General features: G+C 33.8%; 14 protein-coding genes and 1 non-coding gene across 15 annotated transcripts; 11 read left to right on the top strand and 4 right to left on the bottom strand. All coding sequences in view use genetic code 12, as the record gives it.

The window, feature by feature from the left end:
• Positions 1–503: 503 nt before the first annotated feature.
• Positions 504–1187, top strand: DEHA2G12078g (DEHA2G12078p; the record flags this gene model as incomplete). Its single annotated transcript, XM_462056.1, has 1 exon — positions 504–1187. The coding sequence occupies one exon, from the start codon at positions 504–506 to the stop codon at positions 1185–1187; it is 684 nt and encodes a 227-aa protein (XP_462056.1).
• A 343-nt stretch (positions 1188–1530) lies between these two features.
• DEHA2G12056g (DEHA2G12056p) lies at positions 1531–3915 on the top strand (the record flags this gene model as incomplete). The annotated part of the gene is made up of 1 exon (XM_462055.1): positions 1531–3915. The coding sequence occupies one exon, from the start codon at positions 1531–1533 to the stop codon at positions 3913–3915; it is 2385 nt and encodes a 794-aa protein (XP_462055.2).
• An 80-nt stretch (positions 3916–3995) lies between these two features.
• On the top strand, positions 3996–5195 carry DEHA2G12034g (DEHA2G12034p; the record flags this gene model as incomplete). Its single annotated transcript, XM_462054.1, has 1 exon — positions 3996–5195. One exon carries the CDS (start codon positions 3996–3998, stop codon positions 5193–5195), a length of 1200 nt encoding a protein of 399 aa, XP_462054.2.
• Positions 5196–5290: 95 nt separating this feature from the next.
• Positions 5291–6190, bottom strand: DEHA2G12012g (DEHA2G12012p; the record flags this gene model as incomplete). The annotated part of the gene is made up of 1 exon (XM_462053.1): positions 5291–6190. The coding sequence occupies one exon, from the start codon at positions 6188–6190 to the stop codon at positions 5291–5293; it is 900 nt and encodes a 299-aa protein (XP_462053.2).
• Positions 6191–6482: 292 nt separating this feature from the next.
• On the bottom strand, positions 6483–6854 carry DEHA2G11990g (DEHA2G11990p; the record flags this gene model as incomplete). Its single annotated transcript, XM_462052.1, has 1 exon — positions 6483–6854. The coding sequence occupies one exon, from the start codon at positions 6852–6854 to the stop codon at positions 6483–6485; it is 372 nt and encodes a 123-aa protein (XP_462052.2).
• Positions 6855–7068: 214 nt separating this feature from the next.
• Positions 7069–7866, top strand: DEHA2G11968g (DEHA2G11968p; the record flags this gene model as incomplete). The annotated part of the gene is made up of 1 exon (XM_462051.1): positions 7069–7866. The coding sequence occupies one exon, from the start codon at positions 7069–7071 to the stop codon at positions 7864–7866; it is 798 nt and encodes a 265-aa protein (XP_462051.1).
• A 360-nt stretch (positions 7867–8226) lies between these two features.
• Positions 8227–12066, top strand: DEHA2G11946g (DEHA2G11946p; the record flags this gene model as incomplete). Its single annotated transcript, XM_002770578.1, has 1 exon — positions 8227–12066. One exon carries the CDS (start codon positions 8227–8229, stop codon positions 12064–12066), a length of 3840 nt encoding a protein of 1279 aa, XP_002770624.1.
• A 596-nt stretch (positions 12067–12662) lies between these two features.
• Positions 12663–13283, top strand: DEHA2G11924g (DEHA2G11924p; the record flags this gene model as incomplete). Its single annotated transcript, XM_462049.1, has 1 exon — positions 12663–13283. The coding sequence occupies one exon, from the start codon at positions 12663–12665 to the stop codon at positions 13281–13283; it is 621 nt and encodes a 206-aa protein (XP_462049.1).
• Positions 13284–13424: 141 nt separating this feature from the next.
• Positions 13425–13498, bottom strand: DEHA2G11902r. The gene has a single exon. It is a non-coding gene; the product is annotated as a tRNA-Val (tRNA).
• Positions 13499–13977: 479 nt separating this feature from the next.
• DEHA2G11880g (DEHA2G11880p) lies at positions 13978–15177 on the top strand (the record flags this gene model as incomplete). Its single annotated transcript, XM_462048.1, has 1 exon — positions 13978–15177. One exon carries the CDS (start codon positions 13978–13980, stop codon positions 15175–15177), a length of 1200 nt encoding a protein of 399 aa, XP_462048.2.
• A 200-nt stretch (positions 15178–15377) lies between these two features.
• On the top strand, positions 15378–15776 carry DEHA2G11858g (DEHA2G11858p; the record flags this gene model as incomplete). The annotated part of the gene is made up of 1 exon (XM_462046.1): positions 15378–15776. The coding sequence occupies one exon, from the start codon at positions 15378–15380 to the stop codon at positions 15774–15776; it is 399 nt and encodes a 132-aa protein (XP_462046.1).
• A 568-nt stretch (positions 15777–16344) lies between these two features.
• Positions 16345–17076, top strand: DEHA2G11836g (DEHA2G11836p; the record flags this gene model as incomplete). Its single annotated transcript, XM_002770577.1, has 1 exon — positions 16345–17076. The coding sequence occupies one exon, from the start codon at positions 16345–16347 to the stop codon at positions 17074–17076; it is 732 nt and encodes a 243-aa protein (XP_002770623.1).
• A 243-nt stretch (positions 17077–17319) lies between these two features.
• On the bottom strand, positions 17320–19017 carry DEHA2G11814g (DEHA2G11814p; the record flags this gene model as incomplete). The annotated part of the gene is made up of 1 exon (XM_462042.1): positions 17320–19017. One exon carries the CDS (start codon positions 19015–19017, stop codon positions 17320–17322), a length of 1698 nt encoding a protein of 565 aa, XP_462042.2.
• A 564-nt stretch (positions 19018–19581) lies between these two features.
• Positions 19582–21300, top strand: DEHA2G11792g (DEHA2G11792p; the record flags this gene model as incomplete). Its single annotated transcript, XM_462040.1, has 1 exon — positions 19582–21300. The coding sequence occupies one exon, from the start codon at positions 19582–19584 to the stop codon at positions 21298–21300; it is 1719 nt and encodes a 572-aa protein (XP_462040.2).
• Positions 21301–21579: 279 nt separating this feature from the next.
• On the top strand, positions 21580–24096 carry DEHA2G11770g (DEHA2G11770p; the record flags this gene model as incomplete). Its single annotated transcript, XM_462039.1, has 1 exon — positions 21580–24096. One exon carries the CDS (start codon positions 21580–21582, stop codon positions 24094–24096), a length of 2517 nt encoding a protein of 838 aa, XP_462039.2.
• Positions 24097–24270: the final 174 nt, after the last annotated feature.

The raw sequence follows: 24270 nt of genomic DNA, 5'->3' as shown, positions 1-24270 counted from the left end.
CTACTTGTAATTAAGTCCGTGTGGCATATTGTCACTACAAATTCTATTTACAAATGATTCTTATAGACATTCGTAACATAAAAACAGACTATAAATTTACAATTACTAGAATGAAGGAAAATACCTTTTTAATAATAAAAAAAATAAAAATGAATCTTATTAGTGGAATAAGTAGTTTACTTAATATTACAAAGATAAAATTATTTAATCCATATTTTTGAATAGGGTTTTGTATACGAAAGCTGGAACCTGTTCTAGTTTCAGAAATCAATTTAGAGTTGGATTTGAAACTACATGATTTTCGTTATACAAGTCAAGACCGCCTCTTTTATATATCCATAATACCGAAAAAAATCTTTAGCATCTCTCGGTTCCAACAAAATTTGCTTGTGCGGTTGATAAGACTCATTTCTGTTCCAGTAAATCCGAGCTTCTTTCGTGTAACGATTATTTATATTATTATTTCCCCATTTTTTTTTATTCTTTACTCTATCATTATATTAATGCCTCTCGTTAAACCGCCTAGATTGTTATTGTTAGGAGCACCAGGATCCGGGAAAGGTACTCAAACAACTAAGTTATTGCTCCAGTTTCCAAAAATAAACTCATTATCATCTGGAGATATTTTGAGAAATCAGATAAACTCGGGCACTAGTATTGGCCTCGAGGCATCTAAGTATATCAAAAATGGTAAATTAGTTCCAGATACAACGATGGTGAGATTAATTACCAAACAGTTACACGAGATGGATTGGTTAGACAAAAAAGCTGCTTGGTTATTAGATGGATTTCCCCGTACGTCAAACCAGGCTGTTGCATTAGACAACACGTTGCATACAAATAATTCCAATATAAACATGGTTGTTGAATTGGATGTGGATCAAAAGGTCATTTTGGAAAGAATAGAGGCTAGGTGGGTGCATGTTCCCAGTGGTAGAGTTTATAATTTAGACTACAATCCACCAAGGGTGCCTTTCAAAGATGATATCACAGGTGAGCCATTATCAAAACGTGAAGATGACACAGCAGAAGTGTTTCAAAAAAGATTAGATCAATATAATAAGGAGATTGGTTCATTGAAGGATTTCTACAATAATAAAGATGTCTTGTACAAAGTTAGCGGTTCTACATCTGATGTCATATTCCCTAAGTTGTCTAATTTGATATTGCAAAACTTTGGGGTCTAAGCCGTTTATGAGCCGTATATTCGAAAGTGTATTGCAATTTAATATGTCGAATGATGGGGTATGAGGTATTAGGGGAAAAGCATTGGTAATGAGTAAGAATCCCTGTAAAAATGTATTATAATATATCAAGTGTTTATCTTAGTATCGTACGGTTATAGTATGTATATATAATTAGCATAATGTATCTTGTTTCAAATGCATGATAATCGATTTGCTAGTCAATTATCAATATAAAAAAAAACACTTCGCGAAGGATTTATCTGATGTAAAGATAAAATATATTGAGTTTTTTCCAGTAGATTCTGAATCGACACTTGGCACAACAACTACATACAATATAGCGATGAAGTTTTACATAGATGACTTGCCAATTCTATTTCCATATCCTAGGATTTATCCCGAGCAATATGCATATATGTGTGATATAAAGAAGACATTAGATGTAGGTGGAAATTGTATATTAGAGATGCCTTCGGGTACTGGAAAGACTATTTCGTTGTTATCTATAACGGTTGCATACCAAATGCATTACCCTGAACATAGGAAGGTTGTTTATTGTTCTCGTACCATGTCTGAGATTGAAAAAGCATTGATAGAATTGCATAATTTAATGAAGTTTAGAGCTGAGCAATTAGGTTATGTGGAAGAGTTTAGAGGGTTGGGATTATCAAGTAGAAAAAACTTATGTTTACATCCGACTATATCGAAAGAACGTAAAGGAATTGTGGTTGATGAAAAGTGTAGAAGAGTCACTAATGGGCAGTTAAAAAAAAAGATTGAAAATGGGTTAATTAATACAGAGCAAACACAAGATCCAGAAGCTAATGCATTATGCTCATTTCATGAACTGCTTAATGAAATGGATCAGCATAATTTGATCCCGGCGGGAGTGTATTCTTTTGATGCGTTGATCAATCATTGTAAAGAGGTTGGTACTTGTCCATATTTCACAGTAAGAAGGATGATACCATTTTGTAACATTATTATTTATTCATACCACTATTTGTTGGATCCCAAAATTGCTGATCGTGTATCCAAAGAGATATCGAAGGACAGTATAATTATATTTGATGAAGCGCATAATATTGATAACGTCTGTATCGAATCCCTATCTTTGGACCTTACCGACGATACTCTTAAAAGAGCTACTCGAGGGGCTAATAAATTGGGAGATGCGGTAGATGATATGAAGTCACAGGATAGCGAAAAACTTCAGAATGAATATGAAAAATTAGTAGAGGGTTTGAGGCAAGCCGAAATAGCTCGCGATGAAGAGCTATTCATGAGTAATCCTACATTACCACAAGATTTATTAGATGAAGCTATACCTGGTAACATAAGAAAAGCTGAGCACTTTATTTCATTTTTGAAGAGATTTATTGAATACTTGAAAACTAGAATGAAGGTTTTACACGTCATTAGCGAAACTCCTATAAGTTTCTTGCAGCATCTAAAAGATCTAACATTTATAGATAGAAAACCTTTAAAATTTTGTTCGGAAAGGTTGTCTCTTTTAGTGAGAACATTGGAACTTTCTGAAATTGAAGATTTCACAGCATTGAAAGATATAGCTACTTTCGCCACACTAGTATCAACTTATGATACAGGATTTCAATTAATTTTAGAGCCGTTTGAGACTGAAGGCTCCACTGTTCCAAATCCAATATTGCATTTCACTTGCTTAGATGCCTCGATCGCCATCAAGCCTGTGTTCGAAAGATTTTCATCAGTTATCATAACTTCAGGTACTATTTCTCCGTTAGACATGTATCCAAAGATGCTTAATTTCCAGACTGTTATTCAAGAATCTTATACAATGACATTAGCAAGAAGATCGTTCTTACCAATGATAGTAACAAAGGGATCTGACCAAGTGTCAATTTCTTCAAGATTTGAAATACGTAATGATCCGTCCGTCGTTAGAAACTATGGTTCCCTATTAATTGAATTTGCCAAAATTGTTCCGGATGGGATGGTTGTTTTCTTTCCGTCCTATTTATATATGGAATCTATTATTTCTATGTGGCAGAATATGGGTGTGTTAGATGAAGTTTGGAAATATAAATTAATCCTTGTAGAAACACCTGATGCACAAGAAACATCTTTAGCGTTGGAGACTTATAGGAAGGCATGCTCTAATGGGAGGGGTGCCATATTATTATCAGTCGCTCGTGGAAAAGTTTCTGAGGGTATTGATTTTGACCATCATTATGGTAGAACGGTTTTAATGATCGGTATTCCATTCCAGTATACTGAATCCAGAATCTTGAAAGCTCGTTTGGAATTCTTAAGAGATCATTATCAAATAAGAGAAAATGATTTCTTATCTTTCGATGCAATGAGACATGCCGCTCAGTGCTTAGGTAGAGTCTTGAGAGGTAAAGATGATTACGGTATTATGGTCTTAGCTGATAGAAGATTCTCACGGAAGAAAAATCAATTACCTAAATGGATTGCTCAAGCATTAAATGATTCAGATACTAACTTGTCAACTGATATGGCTTTAGCTAATGCTAAGAAATTTTTAAGAAGTTTAGCTCAACCTACCAATCCTAATGACCAGGAAGGTGTATCTGTTTGGAACTTAGAACAATTAGAAAAATTCCAGAGAGAACATCAACATCAAATAAGTGCCGCCGAAGAGAAGCCTAAACAGGAGAATGGTAACGATAATGAAGAAGATGATGAATTCATGGATATAGATGATGATGATTTAGCTTTACTTTAATTACGTAAATACTGAATGTAAAAATAACGCGAATTTACAAAATAGAATAAATTCTGATTCTCTCTCATAGCTGTGTGAGTATGGCAAGGTCAAGTAACGAATATTATCCTGTCATTCTTGACATATGCTCAACATTTATTCGAGCAGGGTTTGCCGGTGATGCATTGCCTTTAGTAACGATTAAATCTGTTGACCAGAATACTCAAAGGGCTTCATCTTCCGTACCTCCATATTATAATGTAAGCGATGCTTCAATGACTTCTGAGCAACATGATATGGTTATATCATCTTTATTTTCATCCAATGCAGTTATAAAAAGGGTATCAGAAATATATTCCAGAGATCATAGTAATAATCCAAGACAGTCAAAAAGTATATCAGGAAATAATTTGCAAGTTAAACTCTTGGATATTTTTAATAATCATTTGCTAGTTTCACCTTCGAAAACAAAGATAATTATAGTTGATTCCAGCTATTCGATACTAGAAAAGTCTAGAATTTCAACGATTTTGCTATCGAAGATTGGAGTTAAATCGATAATATGGGTACCCGAGCCTATGTTGCATGTAATAGGTGCAAATAACACAAATGGGCTAGTAGTCAATGTGCGGTGGGATTTATTACTTCTAAACACAATTATAGACCTCAGGATATTGAGTCACTTAGAGGATTCTAAAAGGTTCAATGGTAGTTCATTGCATTACAAGATTATAGAGAAATTGATAGAATTGGAAGATGAAGATGTAAATGCATTGTTAGAAAGAAACGACTTATTTGATATTATCGAAAATTTTATTGCAAATGCCGTCTATGTCAGACCTATAGACGAAAAGGAAAATGATACAAGGCTATTTCAAATTTCAAAAGGCATCAGTATTCCAAATAGATTACGATATGAAGTGGTAGAATCTTTATTTTTCGAGGAAGATAAGATATGTCAGGTAATAGTATCCATTGTCAAAAAGTCACCAATCGACGTCAGGCCAGTCTTACTTGAAAATATAATAATAACTGGAGAAGCATCTAATATTCCTGGATTTAAAACACGACTTATACGGGAAGTCAGAAATTTGGTCATCGGTAATGCAAGTTGCAAAGTCACTTTAGGACTGTGGGCTGGGTGCTCTTTATATTGTTCTACTACCTTAGTGCGACAGAATGAAAAGGTATGGAAGTCCCAAGAGATAACGAAAGAAATTCTAAAGAATTCAATCTCACACGATGGCATTCGCTTAACAAATATACCAGATGCATTTAATTCACTTTATAAAAATGGTTAAGTGTGACATATAGAAATATATATATATCATTTAGCTAAGCTAACTTACGTTGCTGTATCATTTCAAATTTAATTCACGACTAAATTGGCTATTTTCTAAGTTTTTGCTTCCAATTGAACATTCTTGGTTCGACGTCTTTGTCCTGCTTCAGATTTCAGAAAATCCAAATAATACCTCAAGCCCTTTAATAATTTTTTTAAAATCGGTACATGTGTAGTTGGTATTTCTCTATAATCTGTATCATTTAACTTTATTTCTTCTGTGAACCAATTTATCAATATGGCATCGTCGTTATTTTCCTCATTGAGATCAACTTCATTACAAAATGGAGCAACCTGAGTATTTTTTCTTTTTGGCAAAGTCGATAAGTCTAATTTCGAGTTATTATCTGCCAAAGGTTGGTTCAAAGCAGGCCCCCTTCTATCTTTGAATTCGAGCTTCAAAGCGTCTGAAAGTGAAGGAGTGCACACGTATTGTACTTCAGTGTATGGTTTGGACTTCGCCTGTATTTCTTGAGTGAATCTTGCTCGATCTATTCCAACAGTTGGCCGTGAAAGCTGCGTGCGTAATAAAGAGGCCCGTTGTTTTTCATATGATGGCTTATCACCTTTGGAACAGCCTAACATTGCATTTGCATTTACATTTTCCTTTAATTTATTCGCTTCAGATCCTTCAGTGGCTATTATCCAACTTCTATCAGGTTGTTTATCACACTGTAATTGATTTTCATTTGGTGTGGCATATGGCGAATCCTTTGAACAGCTAGAGTTCTTGTAGTTTTCTAAATCAGTCTGATATAATGGTAGTCTATAAATCGTATTTCCTCTTAAATCTACGGGGTTCTGTGAGTTTCCATGAGATAGGAGAAACATCTTGTCGTATGTTTCTTTGGTAACACAACTGTCCATCAGAAAGTAATTGCCAGATCCTATCTTAAGATCCAATAGATTTGATTCTAATTTATTGCTATCTTTATTTACTAGTCCTCTATCCATATCTTATGGGTTTGCAATAATGAAGATATAAGTTAAATTCTAAAAACCACAAATGCAAAAAAAACAAAAACCGAAACGATCTCAGTAAGTTATTTACTCATAAAACATTCATATAGTCTCCAAGAAACCAGAATATGCATACACTAAAGTATGAAAATTGTCGATAGTATATTAGCAGTGCGTTGGCCGTATGTAACGTTTTGTTTCGAATTATGCTAGGCTCCATGCTAAACCTACCACGGTCAATGGAACTGCACTTTTGTATCTATCTCTGTAATTGGTCATATCACCATCATTTTATTTCACCACTTTTCATTAAACTACCTACATAATCTTGCAAATATTGATTTTGGTTGTCGTACTTGTCACATAACGTTTTCGTATCACGAATATTGGAAACTAAAGTGGAGATTTTCAGTTTCAATTCTAAAATTTCGTTCACTATTTCTTCATTCAGCCCTTTAATATAGGTATCAGCATCATTGCCAGTACTTGCGCTACTTTCTGTACTCTTGGCCATAGTATCGTCCTCGGTAGAACTAGTTTCTTCTTCCACGATGACTGGATTTCTTTCAGATTCTGTCGTTTCTGTTTTCTCCGTTTTCTTTTCAACCTTCAAAACACCCAGGTTGTTTCCGTCACTATTATTTGGTAATTCTGACATTTAAGCTTGTTATTGACAGTTATATATGGATAGGAAGAAGTCAACTGTAATGTCCAATACCAGTAGTATTTTGGTTATTACACTATTCTCATTTCAAGGTTCTTGGGATACGGAAACAATGGCAAGCATGCTAACTAACTGAATTGAAAGCTATAAACAATTGACCTATATAACTTGCAATTGACTAAGTGTAACATACGTACTATATTAAATAATGTCTTGGGATGGATTTAAGAAAGCCGTCCATCGGGCTGGAGCTTCGGTTACAGTTAAGGAAGTAGATAAAACAATTGATAAAGACTTTGACGTAGAAGAAAGAAGATACAAGACCTTAAGATCAGCAGGTACTGGCTTGCAGAAGGCATCCAAAGGTTATTTAGATTCATTGAGAGCAGTTACCGCATCACAAGTTACAATTTCTGAGATTGTGTCCAACTTATACGAAGAAGCAAAGCAGGGAGCATCAATTTATTCGAATGTTGGTAACTATTACTCGCAGTGTGTTAAGGATCTTGACGAAGAAACGGTTAAACAGGTCGATGGGCCGTTTAGAGAGACTATTTTGGACCCAATAACAAAATTCACTAACTATTTCACAGAAATCGATGAGGCTATCAAGAAGAGAGCACACAAGAAAGTTGACTATGATCAGTGTAAGGCAAAGGTTAGAAAGTTAGTCGATAAGCCCGCCAAAGATGCAGGTAAGTTACCAAGGGCAGAGAAGGAATTATCGCTTGCGAAGGATATTTTTGATGATTTAAATGAAAGGTTGAAGCAAGAATTACCGCAGATAATCTCGTTGAGAGTACCTTACCTTGATCCTTCTTTTGAAAGTTTAGTCAAGATTCAATTGAGATTTTGTACCGAAGGATATTCAAGGTTGGCACAACTTCAACAACATTTGGATCAAGCATCAAGAGATGAATACGCAAATGGTGTTTTAGACGGTAGGATTGATGATTTACTTGCTCAAATGGGAACCTTGAACATCACTTCATTGGGACAAAAATAGTTTGTATAATTTATGTAATAATGTTTCCAATATAATTAGTATGGTGCATATTGACCAATTTTTTTTTCTTGTAGCCCAATATCTGGTGATTTTTTTTTGGCGAGACCCTAAACTTTCTTATTCAACTTTGCAATAAATTATAGTTATATTTGTTAATATCAATCACTGCTATTGTATTACTCAATTGTATTACTCAATTGTATTACTCGTTTGGGTTTACTATATTAGTAGTTTTTGAAAGCAACAGTGCTACCCTTATCTTTTATCATAAAATATTGTTTAGAGGTATTATTTTAGGACGACCTTCAGCAGTTAAGGTCACGGAACTAAGGATAAAGAAAATTGTTACTAGGTCATACTATGCCGCCTAACAGATCACTTTCGAATTTTATCAAGCGATTCATTAACTTCATCATATCTTACCCTAGATTAACGGTATTGTTGCCAACCATATTAATATTTACGATTTCCTACCATGTAACATACGATTATACGATCAGAGAGATTAATTGTCGAATAGCGTCCTATTTAGGATCAGATATAGTATCTACTGATTACAGTAATACGAGATTGAACAACCTAATTGACTTATTAAATCGTGGCAATCCAGAAAGCTTAACATTAACTACATTTGAATTTTCGAACAAAAATATACAACAAAAGCAAAATGCTTTGACATTTGAAGTGTTAAATGAAATGAAAAATCTACATGTGAATTTAACTAGAAAGTACGATGACATAGTGATAATATCACCCTTATCAAGCTGGTATATTGATTGGGATATTGAAGGGGAAGCAGCAGAAGAACGCAAGATTGAATTTAATAATTCCATTTTAAGAGCCATTAATTCTTTGGATTATATTCAAATGGATTCTCTTTTAATTAACAATATAAATAAGGTCAATCATTTAATTACTAGCTGCGAAATAGTTAAATTCTATATTGTTCATCATCCAAATCTTGATATTAAGGGTCCTATTATCGAAGCTATTCATGATACAACATATTTGGGAATGAGCTCAATGTCATCAACAACAGACGTTGAAGGTTTGGTTACCTTCGTGTACTATTCTCATATTCAGAATGGATCATCTTCAAGTACAAACTTATATTTTTCATTAACCAGTGCTATCGAAATAATTGTATTACTGATATTCATTCTTTATATTTTAATTGCTATTGCCAATCAGCATAAGATTAGATCAAATGGAGGATTATTGATTGCCTGGGTGGTCGAAGTTTTAATCGCTGGTGGAGCTTCAATTAGCATATTAGATTATTTCCATGATTATAAATCCAGAATGTCGGAACATCTGACTACGTTTACTGCAAGTGCCTATATATTTACCATAATGGTAGTGAGTTCCAGAAATTTATTTAGGATCATCAACGATTTAGCTGGTGATGACTATGTTAATAACTCGCACGAGAATATTCATAAAAAGTTATACAAATTCTACCTTGGTATAAGCAATAATGATAAAGATAACAATGAAAGTTTAAAACGCATATCCGGTTTCTTGAATTCTTATAGGGTTTGTCGAAAGCTACTGCAATATTTTTGTAACATTCCTATTATAAGCAAAGTACTTATAATTGATATTGTTTTAATTGCGCAATTAAAGATCTTTAGCTTATATTTCTTTGGTTTTTCCTTGAATTCTCCATTCAAAGAGTATTTAACTACGAGATTAAGCTATTTTCTAGAGGCAGTATGCGTTGCACTAGTCATAGATCATTTCTTACAATTAACGTATCTAGTAGGGATAATAATTATTGATTTAAAAAGATACGACTTAACTGATTTATTAAATTATCAAGCATTTCAGAGAAATGAATCTTTGATTTTACCTAATAATTCTATTGAAGGTAATTTCTTGTCATGTATTTTATTAAAATTAAATTATCCATCGCATTTAAGACCTAGTCGAAGCTCTGTTAGATACAAAATGGGAGAGTATTTATTAAAAGTCAGGTACTCAACGTCATTAACTACGTGGGTGGTCATGTTACCGTTAATAGAATCTGTCTATCTTTTAGGTATTTTCATGAATTGGCGGATAATGCTTCCATATAATGTTATTCGTAATCCTAAAGGAATTGGTAGCATGACAGCGATAACAATTTTACGCGACGAAACCAATTGGATTTTTTACGTGGAATACTTGTGCATTCTTGTATTTATAGTGGCCATTTCAACCTTGACATTCAAACTAACACATTCTGATTCGCTCGATCGAAAACCAATAAAAATAGACGAAAGTGATTTCGTGCTTGAAGATAAGAATATATTTAGATGCATCGATTTAATTAATTTACGAGATGGACATAACCTTGATGTTTTAAAAATCACAACTAATTCGAATACCTCGTTCATAGTTTCAATTGGACTAGATCATAAGATATTAATATGGTCGCCTTTAAATAAGCCTATCCTGAGACCTATTGATATATCTGCAACGATCAATGATACTAATGATAGAGAATTCTGGCCGATTAATCATATCAATATTAGTAATGATGGTGGTTATATTATTTTAATCAATTATAAAAATAAGTTGATTAAGTGTTTTGAAAGGAAAAAGTTGAGCTATTCCTGGCAATGTGAAATGCCACCTATTTCAGGTAATAGAATTAAAGTTTTGGAATCGTTTTTCAGGAAAAGAACTGTTCCAGGATTTTTGAGTAGGAAGATCTTGCAACAACAAAAAGCTGATAGAAAAAATAGAAGAGGTAGTGCCACATCTTTATCATCAATGAATTCTAACATGAATGGAAACTTCCCATTTCCAATGAATTCACCAAAACTGTCTGTAATGATGCAACCTATCAATGAAAACCTGAAAAATGAAGGACAAGAGCTCTACGAAACGGAATTGGAAAAACAGTTGAATAGAGATGATTTTATAATGGTTCTAGAGACTGGGGAATTAATTACAATATCATGTAATACCGGGGAATTAAAAACATTTGATATATTTGCTTCAGTTTATAATACATCTGAAGGAAAAAAATTTAATTCAGTGAAAAAATTAACTACCCCAAGAGTTAACGATAGAGTCATTTGTCATGTGAATAATTATGATATCATAGTGGCCAGTATTATAAACAACACTTGGAGGTTTAGAATTTTGAAAGTTCACGAGGGTTTCTATAATAAAGGAATTCATTTTGCATTACCACCCCCAATGTCAGCAAGCAGTTCGTTAAATGAGATTAATGATTTTTCATTCATGTATAACCAAAGAGGCATTGATGAAAACAATAAAGAATGTGAGATAATTACTAATTCTAAAATGCAAATTAACAAAGCTACAATTGTTACGGTAGAATTTGTTGGTATGATAATTCGAGTCAATAATTTGGTTGCCGAAATAATTGATGTGCAAGGAGGTATAATTTTAAAACGGTTTCACGTCGGGCGTTTCAAGCCACTGACGTTTAAAGTATCCCATCTGGAGCCAACTCATTGTAAGTTCTGTGGGTGTGTTTCAATTCAATCCTTTTCAATCTTGTATGAAGACTATGATAAAAATACGATTATCGTACATACCTTCAAGATTGATGCTAATAGATCCAAGAATAATATATGTCTAAGAGTAGAAAGAGATCCGAGAGAAATCAGATGTGTTGGGTTTAGTTCTGTTAGTGAACATCTATTTTGGTACGAGAATCTCGAATGCTGGCAATTGACTGATATTAACATGATTATCGGAATAAAGAAGAAATGCATCCAACAGGAAGAGGACATGGAGATTTTAGATGAGGATGCCCGTTCAAGTTCCAGTAATATAGGAACATTAATCAAAAACAGTGGGTTGCAATCTTTACGATCAAGAAAACTGAGGAACCCAAAACCTAAGTTGAACGAACAATCTTGGGAAGGCTTCATTGTTACTCTTGTTGACGGAAACGTCTTATACTACCAAATCCCTGCATGTCAAACTGATGGCTTGATTGTGAACAAAGTTACATGTTCTGAGAAATTTGGATATAAGTCCATGATCGTGAACTTTGGCAATCTAATCAAAATTATTTACTTGGGCAACGACAAGCTAATTGAAAATGACCTTTACTACTCAGGCACCACCTCCAGATCTTTACCATTGCCTACAGATAATCTCAAGGTGCCTCAATTGAATCATGACTTACTATTTATAAATAAGAGGTCGAGACATAATAACCTCCACAAGTTATAGTACCTTGATGTGTACATATTTTGCAGCCTTGGATCAACTTCATATGTACATCTGTATATCAATATATAACTCTTTATTCTCATACTATCTCTATTATGAGTCTTAAAAGAGAACCTAATTTATTTATACCTTCAGCAAACAGGATGTATTTCATTTTATTATCGTATAGGTACGATCATCTTGTTTAGCAATTAGAAGCAATTCGCTATAGTTACTACAATGTGCATTTTATTTATTATACAACTCGCATTATATATAATGCAATTACACCTGTCATCTAAGAAGTTGACAATACACCTGTCATCTAAGCAGTTGCCAATAGACCTCTTTCATCGCCTTCGTATAGGCCGTATAGACCGCCTAGAAAAGCTCAGTGAATCATACGATCCGATTAGCCATTTTAGCAACAACGCAGCAGCATAAAACGTGACTGTAAACGATTTCTTTTTTTTATTTTATTTTTTCATGCTTTCTTTGCATTGCGGGATTATCCGAGATTCGAAGTATAAAACTACATTGTTAGAACAGCTATTATACATATTCAATCTTATCATATTAAACCTAGATTGAGTTAGATCAAATAAAAATAGATTAAAATGAAAATACTTTCCGACGAAGAAAAAAACGCACATTGGAATGCAGTTTTATACGAAGGTGCTAAAGGTTGTGCCGTTGGTGCTGGTATTGCGTTTGGTTTAGTCACCTACATAAAAAAGAGACATGCTGTAAACTATGGTAGAATGAGTGCTTCAGTTAAAAGTGCTTTATGGGCAATGCCAGTGATTACTGTAGGTGCTTTCTATGCGGACGATGGGTCTGTTAAGTTCGATGAGGAATGGCACAGATCATCGTACTTGAAGCAAAAAGAAGAAGAAGAAATGAAAAAATGGAATGATTTAGCATGGTCAGACCAGTTGTTCTACAAAGTTAACAATAACAAGTACAGTCTTATTGTCGGTGCATGGGCTGCTTCGCTCTATGGATCGTGGAAGGTCGTTAACAGGGACAAGTTCATGAGTGCTTCTCAGAAAGCTGTTCAAGCGAGAGTTTACGCTCAAGCTATTACCGTAGTTTTGTTGCTTGGTACTATCTTGATGAGTTTGCACGAACAAGAATTGAGGAAGAGAGAGCCTGAGGCTGTTCCAGAATGGAAAAAATACTTGCAAGAACAAAGTGAAAAGAAGAAAGAGCAAGAAGCCCATGCTTCAACTAACTAATAGTTTATTTCATTATTTACATAAATGGCAATTGTACATACTAATACATAACGACTGATGTTTGACGTATACCTGTTGTAGCCTGTAGCCGAATCTCTCTAAATGAGGGGAAAAAAAAAGCTTTAAAAGCAATAAAAAGAATGATTTCGCCCAGGATCGAACTGGGGACGTTCTGCGTGTTAAGCAGATGCCATAACCAACTAGACCACGAAACCATTTCTTGAAGTTAATATTTAATCAATTGATATATTATCCTAATTATATCTGATTCTTGCAAAATTCAATTTACTACAAATGAATTGTAAACTATGGCTTACTATAAATTTAACTCAGTGTAGCTGTTAAAGTCGTGGTGGGAATAACTATATAACGGAAATATATGTTATCGTAGAATATAAAACAAGATTACAATTTTTAACTATTTGCTGAGTATCAGGATTATACCCCTATATTCGAATGATAAATAGGTGAGCGTAAGGTAATGATGAATTTCTAATAGATACGTTTGAACCACGTAATATTCTCTTATCCGTTTATATTTTGCCGTCTGAGTCGTCAAGGTATCTTCGACCCTATATTTGGTTGGTGTGGTTTTGTGTCATTTTTCTCCACATGTAGAGGCATATGATTAGGCCTAGCAAACTTATAATGTTCTTTTATTCAACAGGTTGATAACTTTAGGATAATCATCAATATGACAGACAAATACGATGAATCGCTATATGCCTCATTTCAACCTTCTGATGCTAAGTTATTAACTTCCAGTTCTCATACACAATTGTTAACAGAGTATCCAATTTTATCATCAGCATTATCCAATATATTTCCCTATCTATTATTAATTGACAATTTTCTAGAAATCGTAACGTGGACAAATGAAGATCCGTATCAGAATTTCATTTTAATAGTATTATATTCGGTTATTATTATGTATTGGCAAATTCTTAGTTTTATAATCATGCCTATATTAATATCGGTTACGTTTGCATGCTTTGTTTGGTCAATTAGTTCTATTATTTATGATTCGAAGTTTAACGAGAAGCCAACGATTGATGAAGTTTTGCATACATTACATAATATAACAATAAGGTTTGAAATGCTTTTAAGACCAATCCAACATTTCCCTATGAAAAAAAGGAATTTTGTAAAGGCATTCATAATGACATTTTTATTAACTCCAATTCATGTCTTATTGGTCAAATATGTCATTCCTCCTCAAAAGGTTTTATGGTTGACAGGATTATTTATGTTGACATACCACTCAGCATGGTCGTTCTCAATCAGAAGATTGCTTTGGAGATCCGTTTATATTAGAATCTTCGCATTCTACGTAACAGGTTTGAATATCAAATTGGATAGGACGAACCAGAATCATTTTATGAATATTTCTATAATTCACAGTCCTAACACTAGCGATATTGAAGACTTTGATGAAAACCAAAAACCCTTACAATTGTTAGGTGATTTCAAGATCTTGAAGAAAACAGTCATATCTCCAACCCAGCTAAGACAAGTAGTAACGTTTGAAATTTTAGAAAACGAGAGGCGATGGGTAGGTGTTGGATGGTCAAAGTTCGTGTTACCTGGAGATAGACCCAGTTACTGCTATGAACAATCAATGAAACCATCCCCATCTATTTCCAACGATGAAAGCTTCAACTTTCCAATTTTCGAAAATGATTTATACACATATCTGTGGGAATGGTTGGAAACTAACTGGAAGGTTGACAAAGAATTTAACAAGGGTAAAGGCTCTGAAGGGTGGGTCTACTACGATAACAACTGGTCAACTGAATCATATTCTGATGGCTTTTCGAAGTTCACTAGATCAAGAAAATGGGTTAGAAAAGCTACTTTGACGATTGATAAGCAAGACACTGTTTATGATGAATGATTATTTATTATAGATATGAATATATATTTATTTATTCTAAGCGATTGATCATGATATTCGTATTAAGCGTACTAGTTGCATTCTTTGAAACATAAATTACACAAAAGTTGAATCGCAGGTAATTTTTTTTTTATAGCATCTCCTATTTTTTTTCTTTACTATTGCAAGACATCAACCAACCAACCAATAAACAGAACAACATGAGTGCTAGTTCGCAGATGGAATATAAAGATATCCCTAAAAGATACATAGATCCTTCTGCTCCAAAAGATGTGGGTGAAGGAAGCAGAGTTAATGGTAAAGACTGGAAAATCAAGAAGGATGCCTTCAGAGTGAAAACTCTAGGTGTAAAAAAGTTAAGTACATGGGAACACAGAGAACAGAAAAAGTTGGAGCAACAGCAATATAAAACAAGATTGCAAGACTTGAAACAAGAAAAGGAAGATGCCAAAAACCAAAGAATTTCCGATTTGAAGAGAAGAAGAGAAATTAAGGCCGAAAAGGAAAGATACGAAAAGATGGCCCTCAAAATGCATGCTAAGAAGGTCGATAGAATGAGAAAGAGAGAAAAGAGAAACAAGATGTTGAAAGAACGTTGATTCTTTGCTTGCTCTCGTTTGCCTCTGCGACTCGTCCTGCGTTTCTTCATTTCTTTTAGCATTTTTAGCATAATATTTTGATGTTGGGTTTACAGCGGTTGCCGCTACTTGTATTACTTATCTAATTGTATATTCACTTTATTGCAGTACAATTACATGTATTTATCCATCAACATGAATGGTAGCAAAATGTTTAACGTGGTGTGCGTGTACCGTAGTAAAAAGAAAGCTCAATGGCGTTACCCGGATTTTAAATCAACTTATATAAATAGCTCGCATGTCCCGCGATTTTTTTGCAAGTTGGCAGGGTGTATTGATAAGGGCTACATTTTGTGTGATTTTTTTTTGCAACATTATATTGGAGACAAACGGACAATATATAAAATCTCCATATACTATAGAATATTCATTTCATTATTATCATATATAGTCCAATTTTAATTGTAAATTATTAACTTTTTCGGCTTTTTTCATAGCAGAAAAAAATAAAATAAATCTATTGATAAGGGATACATTCATTTGCTATCCATATATATATTTACATATTATTGATACAACACAATAATCAATGGATTCTTTGAAGTTACCAACCACAGCGGCACAGGCCAAAGCATTTACTGCACCAAACTCGTTGTTGTTCCCGCTGGGAATTGATGGGCAAAGGACGGATATAAATCAAGAAGCTACTCCTAAGAAGGAAGAAGACACATCGGATACAATCGTCGAGCCAAATCAAGACGAGGATGATGGTGCCACTTCGGGTATAGTGCCCACATTACAAAATATAGTGGCGACTGTCAATTTGGACTGTCGGTTGGATTTGAAGACCATTGCGTTGCACGCGCGTAATGCCGAATACAATCCAAAGCGTTTCGCGGCTGTCATTATGAGAATCAGAGAGCCTAAGACTACGGCATTGATCTTTGCATCAGGTAAAATGGTTGTCACTGGTGCGAAATCCGAAGATGATTCTAAATTAGCATCAAGGAAATACGCGAGAATCATTCAAAAATTGGGATTCAACGCCAAGTTCACTGACTTTAAGATTCAAAATATTGTCGGATCTTGTGATGTCAAGTTTCCGATTAGATTGGAAGGTTTGGCATTTTCGCATGGTACTTTCTCGTCTTATGAACCTGAATTATTCCCCGGTTTGATTTATAGAATGGTTAAACCTAAAATTGTGTTATTGATCTTCGTTTCCGGTAAAATTGTTTTAACTGGTGCAAAACAAAGAGAAGAAATTTACGCTGCATTTGAAGCGATATACCCCGTGTTAAGTGAATTCCGTAAATCTTAGGCGAGCGTTGTATCAAAAATGCCATTTTACAATAACCTTTTATTAAAAAAAAAATAACAACGACAGGGACTGTGTATTCTAGCTTTATTATACTTCTTTGCATCTTTGAGAGTGTTTTTCTTCTTCATTCCTTGACATGTTTTTTCACTCTTTCAATCATAACCACATAAACCGGAAACTAACCTATTTCATATAGATATAATAAACAAAATTATTCTGCAATCTTCTCATAATTGTAGCTTATTATTTCACCCATTTGAAGAATGAACATTGGTGTTCTCCTATTTTAGAACCGTTTTCATTTCCAGCCTCAGCTTTTGTAGTTCTTGGACAACACCAGAACTTTTTTCCTCGAGTCTTGGTATTCAGTAGGCTGGTTTTTAATTTGCATTTATCACCATGGTAGCATTCAGGAGCTTCACCATGTATTAAGTTTGATATCGAAATAATCGATGTGGGCTTCATGTAGGCAGGTTCATTTATAAATGTATTGACAGGTTCCGTCTCGGGATGCGAAGCAAGGCCATTTTCTACTTTAGGTAAATTCGAATTCTCCTTGAAGAAGAAATTACCTATCGATGTTTGTTGATTTTTAGGAACTGGTGTTGTTTTTCTACTGACATATTCTATCTTCCTTTTCTTTGATGAAGAGTCACTTTCTGTGTCTGATTTGATATTCTTCGGCTGACCAACACTAAACATTTGAGATATATCGCGGTGTTTGACAAGTTTATAGAATAATCTAGCTTCAAACTTAAGTTTAATTGGGCCTGTTACGTGCAAATGTTTCGAATCTCGAATTTCAAAATCCGTAAAAATCGGACAATGATCAGAACCCATAATATATGGCCAAATGTCTGCTTTGGAAATGCTTTTCAATAAGACATCAGAGCTTGTTAAAATTAAATCAATTCTCGATCCATAATTTGATTGTCTGGCTCCCGTCAAAGTGTTCCACACTGTATACATCCCCATCCTTCTTCCCTGTGTATATCTTGTTGTATCATAAAGAAACTGGGATTCTGAGCGATTTGCAGGAGATGGATCTAGTGTTGAAATCGTATACGAGTTTAGCAATTTCCTAGCAGGGGTTGAAACCTTGAAGTCTATGCATTGTTTGTAGTTGATCTTTTCAAACTCTGTACCACTATTTCCCTCTCCGTTACGGACGGGTTTTACAATCTTTTGCTTCACCTTCTCGTTCATTGTATCCGCATGGTCTATTAAATCAAGACTCACATTAATATCACCAATTATAATAACATCTTTTCCCATAATATGCTTTAAGTAATGGCATCTGCCAAGTAAGATCTTCAAAAATTCAAGTCGATACGACTCACCCTCTTCAGAACCAATAGAATTTGCTGGACAATATAATGAGAATACTATGATATTACTTGCAAGCTCAATGCAAACGCATCTGCCCTCGCTATCGATCTTTAATCCTTTCACTTCATCAATTTCTTCTGGATATCCCCCTATCAGTAATTCTTTGTCTAAGTCTCTATACCTTGACTGAGGATAATCAGCAGAATTTAAAAATCCTGTAAGACCTTCTTCTGCTTTTACGACAGTTAAATTGTGTCTAACGATCTCCGGTTCGTCTGTTTCTGGAATTCGTACAAACAAACCAACTCCACTATAGCCTTTCTTGGTTTTTGGAAGCGAAATAAAGGACTTGAATTTAGTTAGGTTACCGATATTAACGTTGGATATATTTGATGGTGAAAGTTTCAACTCCTGGAGTGATACTACGTCCCCCTCAAGCAGGTTGAAAAAGAGATCATAGTTCTGTTGAAGTTGGTTCCATGGATGATAATTGAACAATGTCTTAGCACCATTGACATTAAACGATATGTACCGAATAGTATTGCAATTATTTTTATTCTGTATTTTATTCAAAGGTTCATTCTGCCGAACCTTGCTCACCTTACTTTCCATTTGGCAATAAACAATCTTGCAAATAGCTTCGATCTACAAGTTTAAAATCACATTTATGTCTGTTTGTGTCGTAATGTCGTAATACTTCATGATGTCGTTTACCCCATCAACCTATCAATCGTTACGATGTCATATTCGTAGGCAAATGCTACCAACGACTTTCTGCATCTTATATCCAATAATTGTACTTCCTCCTGGCATAATTGCATATTTGTAGTGTAATTAATTAGTATGCTTGTCAATGGCATGTGTATATATGTATATAAGACAAAATCAAAAGAGTATATTCAATACAATTGGTTATACGGGTTATGCGGAATATACGGGTTATAGGTCGGGTCTATTGATTGGGTCTATTAATCGGAATAAGCACATTTACTTATATTGTACCAATGTTCTCTTGGAGTTGAAAATCAAAATACAAGAAAACGCGTCTTGAAAATTTTTGTATTCTCGCGTTGAGTTAAAAAGACAAACACAGTCTTTCAAGCTTCAAGAAAAAGCACTTATTCAAGATTAAGGTGTACAATTAGGAATAATTCTATAGTGTGAAGAATACGTAAAATGATTGACAATGAAGCTCTTATGAAGAGCTCGCCTTTTCAAGTTATACATGGCGGAGATTCCGATCTCAACTACAACTTGAAGAATACCACTCCAGAGTTGCTTAAGTTCCAATTACAAGAACAATACAGAAACAAGTTATCCGACTTACACGAGAACCATCATGATTTACCAAATTTGAACTTGTTATATACCCAGTTTCTTCAAGGATCATTTAATAATCATTTACAAACAAACATAGATCAAGAGCATATCACACTCGAAGCGGAAGTGCCCAGCTTATCGTCAACTCCAATAACAGATAATGAAGAGGAAGGATACATAACTATAGGTGATAACAAGGCTAATTATATAAATTTACGTGTATTAATTGAAAACTCAGTCTTCGACACTAGCAAGATAAATAAGGATGCAATACTTACATTACCAAGGTTAAAGAAGTTGAAACAAGAAATTGAAGATAAAAAAGAATTTAAACAATACTTACTATCAAGATATGGGATATCCCAACAATTTTTCACGGAGATGTTAAATACCGACAAGCAGGAAAGCTTAAATTTGGATGCCCCGTTATTATTAAAGTTCTTAAAACTGAACAATTATTTGCAACAGCAGCTTTTACAAGTCAGTGAATATTTAGACAATTTGATATTGCAGTTAAACAATCATAACTTGACGTGCTTGGTATTGGGTTACATTGAAGACATTAAATTGACTTCTCTATCTGTTACAGGGCCTCCCTTGTCAACGTCGTCCCCCTTCACATCACCTAAACGAATGCCGAAATCCTCTTCAACACTTATAGAACAACCGCTGAAGCTGGTCAGTAAGACATTTGATAGCTTATTTTCACATATTGCATCTATTGCGGTGCAACGCAATATTCAGTTGCCGCAGCCCTCAGCAAATACTGACCCAGAAACAATACAATCGCGTATTCAATGGGCTCAAGATTGCATTGATACGATTCTTTCAACTCAACCAGTTCTGATGCGTACACCAGTCAATGAAAAGTCAATGGACTTATCAGCTGATGAAACATCTTCTAGGAATGACTTTTCTCAAGATCATTCTTTTTTAAATGAATCATCTATTACATCTGCTTCACCTCAGAAATCGCAAAACAATGGAAAACTTCTTGCTGAATATAAAACTGCATTAAATGACTTGAGATTTTCTCATCAGTATCTATCTAAAGAATACGAGCATTCGAGGGAAAGTTCACTCAAAGTGATTCAAGAATATCGTAAGAAAAATTCCATACTAGAAAAAGAATTGAACAAATTGAAAAAAACAAATCTGTCTAATCAATCTAGTACCGCGTATGATAGTTCTGACAATATTGATGCTAAAGATAGAGAAATATCCAAACTTCGTAAGGAGCTCAATTTGTTAAAGATTGATAAATTGGGGATAAAGAACAGTGCCACCAAACTTGCTTCTCCTAATAGTTCTAATAGTGCATTATCTGCATTGTCGCCAATAACTAGTAATTTTCCGTCGAGCTATACCGATGTGGATGGCATTGAAACTGAATCTGTAATTCCTAGTAGACCCACGTCTACAAATTCTAGCTCAACCAGTAACGGTATATTAAGAACAGAGTTTAAGAAGATTGTTGAAGATATTCATGATCAGTATGAATTACAATTGACTGAGGAAAGATACAAAAGAAGACAATTGCAGGACAAATTTCAAGAATTCTCTACACAGAAATAGACAAAATTAGGATCCCTTCATTCGGTGTTGATATTTATGAGTGTATTAATTCGTAGTGTATTATGTTTTATTTAGTTTTAAAGGATAGTTATCTCGTATCATAATGCATTATATAACCATAAAGGGAAAGAGTTATTTGTAATATAAACATCATCAATTTTTTACGCGTATTTATAATGATCTATTCTATTAAACCAATTTAAACGATTTAAACGCTTGATATCAGCAAAATACAATGATTCATATAATCCAGGTACTATATTACATACTAATTAGAATATGAAATCGTATCCAATCGTGAAGTCTCCAAAAAGTCCTGTTCTATATCCAACAGATAAAGATGATGCAGAAGAGCCGATTACTGTCTCGTCCATCAATAATCGAAAAGAATACCAATTTGAAGCTGATCCACAAAATATGTTGAATTCTGATCCACAGTCACCATATAAATCAAAACGAACATTTCATTCTTATAACAACGAGGATGCATATTCACTGGTAAGTTCCGTGCAAGATCAACACAAACATCGGAAGTATAATACAAGCGAAGAACTGCAAACTTTTAAACTGAAATACAACCTTGAGCCATCCAACCGATCAGAAATAATAGAGAACAATACACAGTTAGTTCCGGATCAGAAAATCCCTGGTCCAGGCCAGAATACTATTTCAGTGGACTCGTCTGAAGTCTTTTTTGATTCAGATTCGACTAGAAATGAAATGGTCGTTAATAATCTAGTTATAAGCTCAGATTATTTCTTGAATAGGGCACATGAGACTGTACTTGATACAAACTCAATGAATGGATCAAAGACATATTTCAAAATGATAAAAATTTCCATCAAGTCTTTGTTGTTATTGATCAGGAAGTACAGTAAATGTCTAAACCCTTATTTGGAGCTGATAATATATTTCAAATTAGCTAGAATTTATTTCATTGAAACAGAAAATATAAATCGAGCAGACGATTATGTTAATAAGGCCATTTCGATTGCAACTCGAAATAATCTAATCAAAGTTAAATTCATATGTGAATTTTTGGCTGCACAGATACTAGAAAAATCAAATCCCAAATTATCTTTAAACTATATAAATGAAAGAATATCAAACTTCAAAATGATTGGTCTCCATAGTCTTGGTAGTCTTTTTGCCTTACTTAAAATAGATAATTTGCTATCCCAAGATCCAAATACAGGATTGATTGTATTACAATCATTATGTCAAGATCCTCAAATCGACAATACTACGAGAGCATTGTGTTTTATATACCAAAGCAATTTGCATCTTTATAGAGGATCGCCAAAGCATTCATTAGAGCTATTGAATCATGCTGAAAAATTGATGTACGGCCATGAGGAGAATTATCCTATTCAACTACAAGCGATTTTATTCTTACTGAAATATTCCGTATACATTCATACTGATGATAGTGCCGGAAGTAAAGATGTAATGCAATTTATTAGCAATTTTATATTGACGGAACAACTGAAGCACTGGAACTCTTGGAAAGAAGATGGCACCTTCAAAATAAAAATTGATATTCCTTCAAGCAATGGCCTGAATAGTGATTTGTCTTATCGAGTAACGTGGTTGAATTCTGATGAATTCGTCATAATGTTTTATTTCCTAACTGGTGTTCACTTTTTGCCTGAAATATACAATAAGAAGTATAAATCTAAGAAAGTTTTTCAAAAATGCTTACAGATACTAGATAATCAATTGCATGAGCTAAGGGGGATGGGGAATACTGAAAGATGCTTCCCACTAAATCAATTGACGAAGAAAATAATAAGGTTAAGTTTTATACGGTATTACATTAATTATTATCAAGTTTGGATGAATTTTTTGGATAAAAATTTCACTAATATAGATCCGTTGAATGAATTCCTTGAAAATTATAACAACAGTAAATTCAGCGATGAAGAATTATGTTATTACAAGTTGTTGATCCCGAACATTTTCTATTTATTTGGAATTTTTTTTCAATATAAGGGAGATCTAAAGGCAGCAAAATATTATTACATGAGAGTACGCAGTTTCACACTGTATGAGCAAGAGCCAAGTAACACGATAGAATATTCTTCCATTCTACAATCTTCCTTAGGGGTTGGTGGTGAAACCTTCCAATCGAAAGGTCAATTTAGCGAGCTATATATCTACTCAACATTGCATCTTGTGATGCTTACAGAATTCGAAGTGTATCAAATTACTAAGTCGTCGCATACAAATATTATTAATGATAGAGATGATACATACAGATTTCGTTCCCATTTGTATCTGGATTTGACCAAGATATTCGATCAAAAGGATAAAAAAACTTCAAATAGCTTCAATATGAATTTAGCAGGTTCAAGTCAAACCCTTATTATCACTTATAATTTACTCCTTAGTATTTACGATAATAATTATTCAGGGAGTGGTAAAGTTAATGCCGAATCTTCAGAATATCCACAAATCTTATATGACGCAATGAAAGGTTCTAACTCAATGCATTCATTCCCATATTTGATATCATTAATTCACTATGTTACCTATTTATTGTCAACAAGTTTAGCTGATAAAGAGCTGGCACTAAAAATGTGCTTATCGCTAGTGTCAATGGAAAACTGTTCTGATAATGAGAGGATTGTCAATCTTTTTATATTAAAAGATTACAGTTTGCAACTACATGAGGAAGGTGACTATGATAAAGGTTCATTAATAGAAACCCAATTGCGGTATTTGCATGATTCGCTAGAAAGTAAATTTCAATTGATAAATTTAAATAATAAAGATAACTCTAATCATTTAGCATAACAATTAATATTACCTATTACATTTAGCCATTTTAAAATTAAATGATATATTTTGCAAAAACTTATTATAAAGCAATATAAAATAAATGTACAGAATGTAGATGTAGAATGAAATCTATTAAAAAAAGTAGCTGAAAATAAAAAGGAGGAAGAAAACGATAATAATCATTTAGTA

This window comes from Debaryomyces hansenii (genome assembly GCF_000006445.2).
Source record: "Debaryomyces hansenii CBS767 chromosome G complete sequence".
NCBI lineage: Eukaryota > Fungi > Ascomycota > Pichiomycetes > Serinales > Debaryomycetaceae > Debaryomyces > Debaryomyces hansenii.
Note: the sequence above shows the minus strand (reverse complement) of the source record. Positions and strands in the feature narration are given on the sequence as shown.